This window comes from Myotis lucifugus, unplaced genomic scaffold (genome assembly GCF_000147115.1).
Source record: "Myotis lucifugus unplaced genomic scaffold, Myoluc2.0 scaffold_109, whole genome shotgun sequence".
Lineage (NCBI taxonomy): Eukaryota > Metazoa > Chordata > Mammalia > Chiroptera > Vespertilionidae > Myotis > Myotis lucifugus.
Window position 1 is genome coordinate 1,869,320 of NW_005871157.1, and position 3,664 is coordinate 1,872,983.

The window sequence follows — 3,664 nt, forward strand, 5'->3', positions numbered from 1 at the left end:
TATATGTCTCCTTCCCCCCCCCCCCCCACCCCCATTGACCTCTCCCAGCCCTCTCCTGCCTCCCAGCACAGGCCCTCACCCTCCTACTGTCCGTGTGCATTGGCGATGCTCATATGCATGCATACAAGTCTTTTGGTTGATCTCCCCCCTCCCCCCCATACCCTCCCCTGCCTTCCCTCTGAGGTTTGACGGTCTGTTCGATGCTTCTACTAGTCTCTGAATCTATTTTTGTTCATCAGTTTATGTTGTTCATTATATTCCACAAATGAGTGAGATCATGTGATACTTATCTTTCTCCTCTATTGTTCTTATCTGCTTTGCATGTTGCATAAAATGTGCTTGGGAAGGGAAAAAAGCTCCTTCCTTCCTTCCTTCCTTCCTTCCTTCCTTCCTTCCTTCCTTCCTTCCTTCCGTCCTTCCTCCTTTCCTTTCTTCCTTCCTTTCTTTTCTTTTCCTTCTCCTTCTCCTCTTTTGTTTTTTAACTAAAGCTTGGATATTTGGGCACCAGATGGCAGCCAGGGTCCCCAAGTTCCCAGAATCAGAGTGGGGGTCCTGAAGATCAGCTGGGGCCACAGGCCACCCTCCCAAGAGAATCAGCCAGTACAGACAAGGCCAAGTGAGGCCTTAGAGGCCCAGGTGCTGATCCCAGGCCTAGCAGCTGCCTACCAAGTGACCGTCCATGGTCACCCAAGCTTGGGAAGGCCGCGGAACCCGTGTGGGATGGTAAACACATATGTAGGCCAAATGACTCTTGGGCCTCGCTTGAAAGGCAAGCAGGTTACCTATTGTAACTGGGCCCAGAGACCTGGGCACCACAGGGCTGACGACCCTGGAAGTAGAGGAAGTTGCAGACTCACAGAAGAGCCAGTCTAAACTCATTGTCGAAGGGGCCCGAGGGGAACGGGCTCCTACTTTTGGCCAAAGAGGAAGAGCAGAGGCCTCCTGACATTAGTCCTAGACTTGCTTTCCCTCCAGCATGTCATGTCCCACATGGCTTCCACAACAGCTGGGTCTCAGCACAGGCGGGTTCTCTTCTTGGGCACATATTGCTCAGGTCGTTGGCTCTCAGCGCAGGAGGGAACCTCACTGGGCCCATCCTCTGGGTGGTGACCTTGAGAAGGAGCCCTGCAGACCTCCAGCGGCTGGAGTATCACTGAGTGAGGGTCCCAGCTGCTCTGAAATCCATGCTGAGTGTGTGCTGAGGCTCTGCTTCCCATGGGTGGCTCCCAGCCCATTACTGACATGGGGGGCAGGGCTATTGAGGCAGGCCCACCTGGGGGTGTCGGGCTCCTCTGACAGCCAACTGGGCTGTAGGACTCTCAAAGTCTTGCTGAACCTTCTAAATCACACAAAGCTGTTTCGGATGCGTCCACCCAGCCTTTCTTCTCTCTCCTCCACTAGGGGTCAGACTTGCGTCGCAGTGTGATGGCTCTCCAGCCTTTCCCAGCTGCTCCCTATTGTCTCTCACAGGCGTCTTGGTTTGGCTCTCAGAGGATAAGCTACCTCCCTGCAGGGTTGCATCGAAGCCACCCCCAATCAGGGGGTCTCAGTCATACTCTAAAGGGAGGTGGGAAGACAGTCCCACCATCTTCCTCCACCACACATTCGGGCACCTCACACCATTGACATGCAGGGATGCACCTGCAGATCCAACATAACTCCCTCCTGCTGCGATAGAAGCCCAGACACCCCATTGAGGGAAGAGAGCCAGGCATCAGTCAAGGCGGGGTGCGACCCAGGAGAAGCTGGTACCTACCTCATCCCCCAGACAGGCCTCGATCAGCAGGCCCCAGAAGTCTGTGAAGTTGACCTTGTAGCCTTCCTGGCTGCGCTGCCGGAGCTCCTCCCGGAATTTGCGGAGCTGGTCCGGGAACAGGGCGGGCATCTTGTCCTTGACCACGTGCCTCCGGGCCTCAAGGATGGCAGTCTCCAGGCTTTTGGAGGACCAGTCAGGGTCACGGTACAAGGTAGCCATGGTCCTGCAGAAAGACAGGCATGGCTGATAGAGCTGAGCCAGCCCTGGTCCTGTCAACCCCAGGCCCTGGCAGGAGAGAAGGCGGCAGCTCAGGGGAAACCCCAACCTGCCTGGAGAGGAGCCTGGAGGAAAGGGAGTGAACGTGGTTGCACACAGTCGCAATGCTACCATTTCTGGGTTGCCTACTGTGTGCCAGGTAGCATGTTGCTTCAGAGGGAGGACTCGGGACCCAGATCTTCCTGTTCTAATCCAGACCCTACCACTCACTAGCTATGTCATCTGGGGCAACGTACTCCACCTCTCTTCACCTCAGCTTCCCCATCTGTGGAAAGGGGAGAGTTATGATAATTGTATTTATCTCACAAGGTTATTGTGAAGATTACATCAGTTAATGCCATGTAGTGTGGTTAGAATAGCACCCGGCACAGAGTAAGTCCTGGGCCCCGGGGTGGTGGAGCCATCGTCGGAACCAGGCTCGGCTGATTCCACATCCCGGGCTGTTTCCACTCTGCCACACTAATACTTCCCATAATTATGAGGCTGGCTAAAGGTTTGTTCCCCCTTCTTTGTAACTTACACGTGGGCCGTGGGGAGGAGAAAAATGAAGATGGGGGTCCCCCTAGCCCTGGGTCTTTGTCCCTGTCTGCCTCGTCTTGGCCTGACCCAGCTTTCTGCCTATGTCAGCACAGCACCGGGACCCCCCACAGTGGCCCTTGTCTGCAGCTGCGTGGTTGTCTGAAAGTGGCCTCATCCTTCACGGCACTTGTTTCTAATCAGGGAAGGTGGAGGTTGGTCAGGAGATTTCTTCAACTAAAAGCACCCTGCTCTCTACAAGGTTCACTCAATTACCTTAAAAAAGCTTTCAAAGCCGTTTCAAATAACTGGTTTTAAAAGAATCCTTTCCAGTGCTTTCCTGGGCCAGGTACCCCTTCCCCCCCATAGAAGCAGGTTCTGTCCTTAACCTACTCCCCAGGGGCAGCCATTTGACAGGGAGCCTAAGAACCTGGGCCCTGGACTCTGACAGCCTGGGTTCCAATCCCAGCTCTACCACTCATTAGCTGAGCGGCTCAGGGCAGTTCCTTTGTTTCTCCAGCTAAACAGTGAGCAGAATGGCAACATCTCCCTCATGGTTTTCTGATGAAGAAGAAATGAGAGGATCCATTGGAAACAGTCACCCCAGTGCTTGGCGCAGAGGCCCTGCCGATAACTGTCAGCGGTTCCCTCTATGGCCCATCTGGGCTGCAGCCTCAGGGCCCCTCATGCCCAGGAGCCCTTGGTTTTCCTAGGAAAGTTCACATCCACTTGCCCAAATGAAAGTCACCCACCCAGAGCGCCTCCAGGATGAGGGCCACAGACCTCGAAGGTGCAGAGGCCCACCAGCCCCAGACAGAATAAGACACAGGCCTGGCCGAGAGAGAGGGCCCTGGCCACACTGGGCTAGGGCTGCAGTATGCCTTTGGTGGCCCCCTTCACCATCAATGATTAAAAATGTTGTTTTAGGACTGTTGTATAAAGACAAATATAGGGAATGTCTTTATAAAAATATTTTATTCTATCTAAAAGTTCAATTTTTTCCGTCTGATCTGAAAAGAAAACATTTTTGTGGCCCCTACAGGGACCGTGGGACCCAGGCCTGGTGTCTCCGGTGGAGAAGCACCTTCATGCTGGTCTCACCTGGGGGAGCCAGGT

At 54.1% G+C, this 3,664-nt stretch overlaps 1 protein-coding gene across 1 annotated transcript in view; it reads right to left on the reverse strand.

The window, feature by feature from the left end:
- The window catches only part of PLA2G4E (phospholipase A2 group IVE), a 38,067-nt gene that overhangs the window by 9,596 nt on the left and 24,807 nt on the right, over positions 1 to 3,664 (reverse strand). The window contains exon 13 of the mRNA XM_014459479.2: positions 1,757 to 1,979. Coding sequence (XP_014314965.1) covers positions 1,757 to 1,979 — 223 coding nt within the window. The remainder of the gene's footprint in view (positions 1 to 1,756; positions 1,980 to 3,664) is intronic.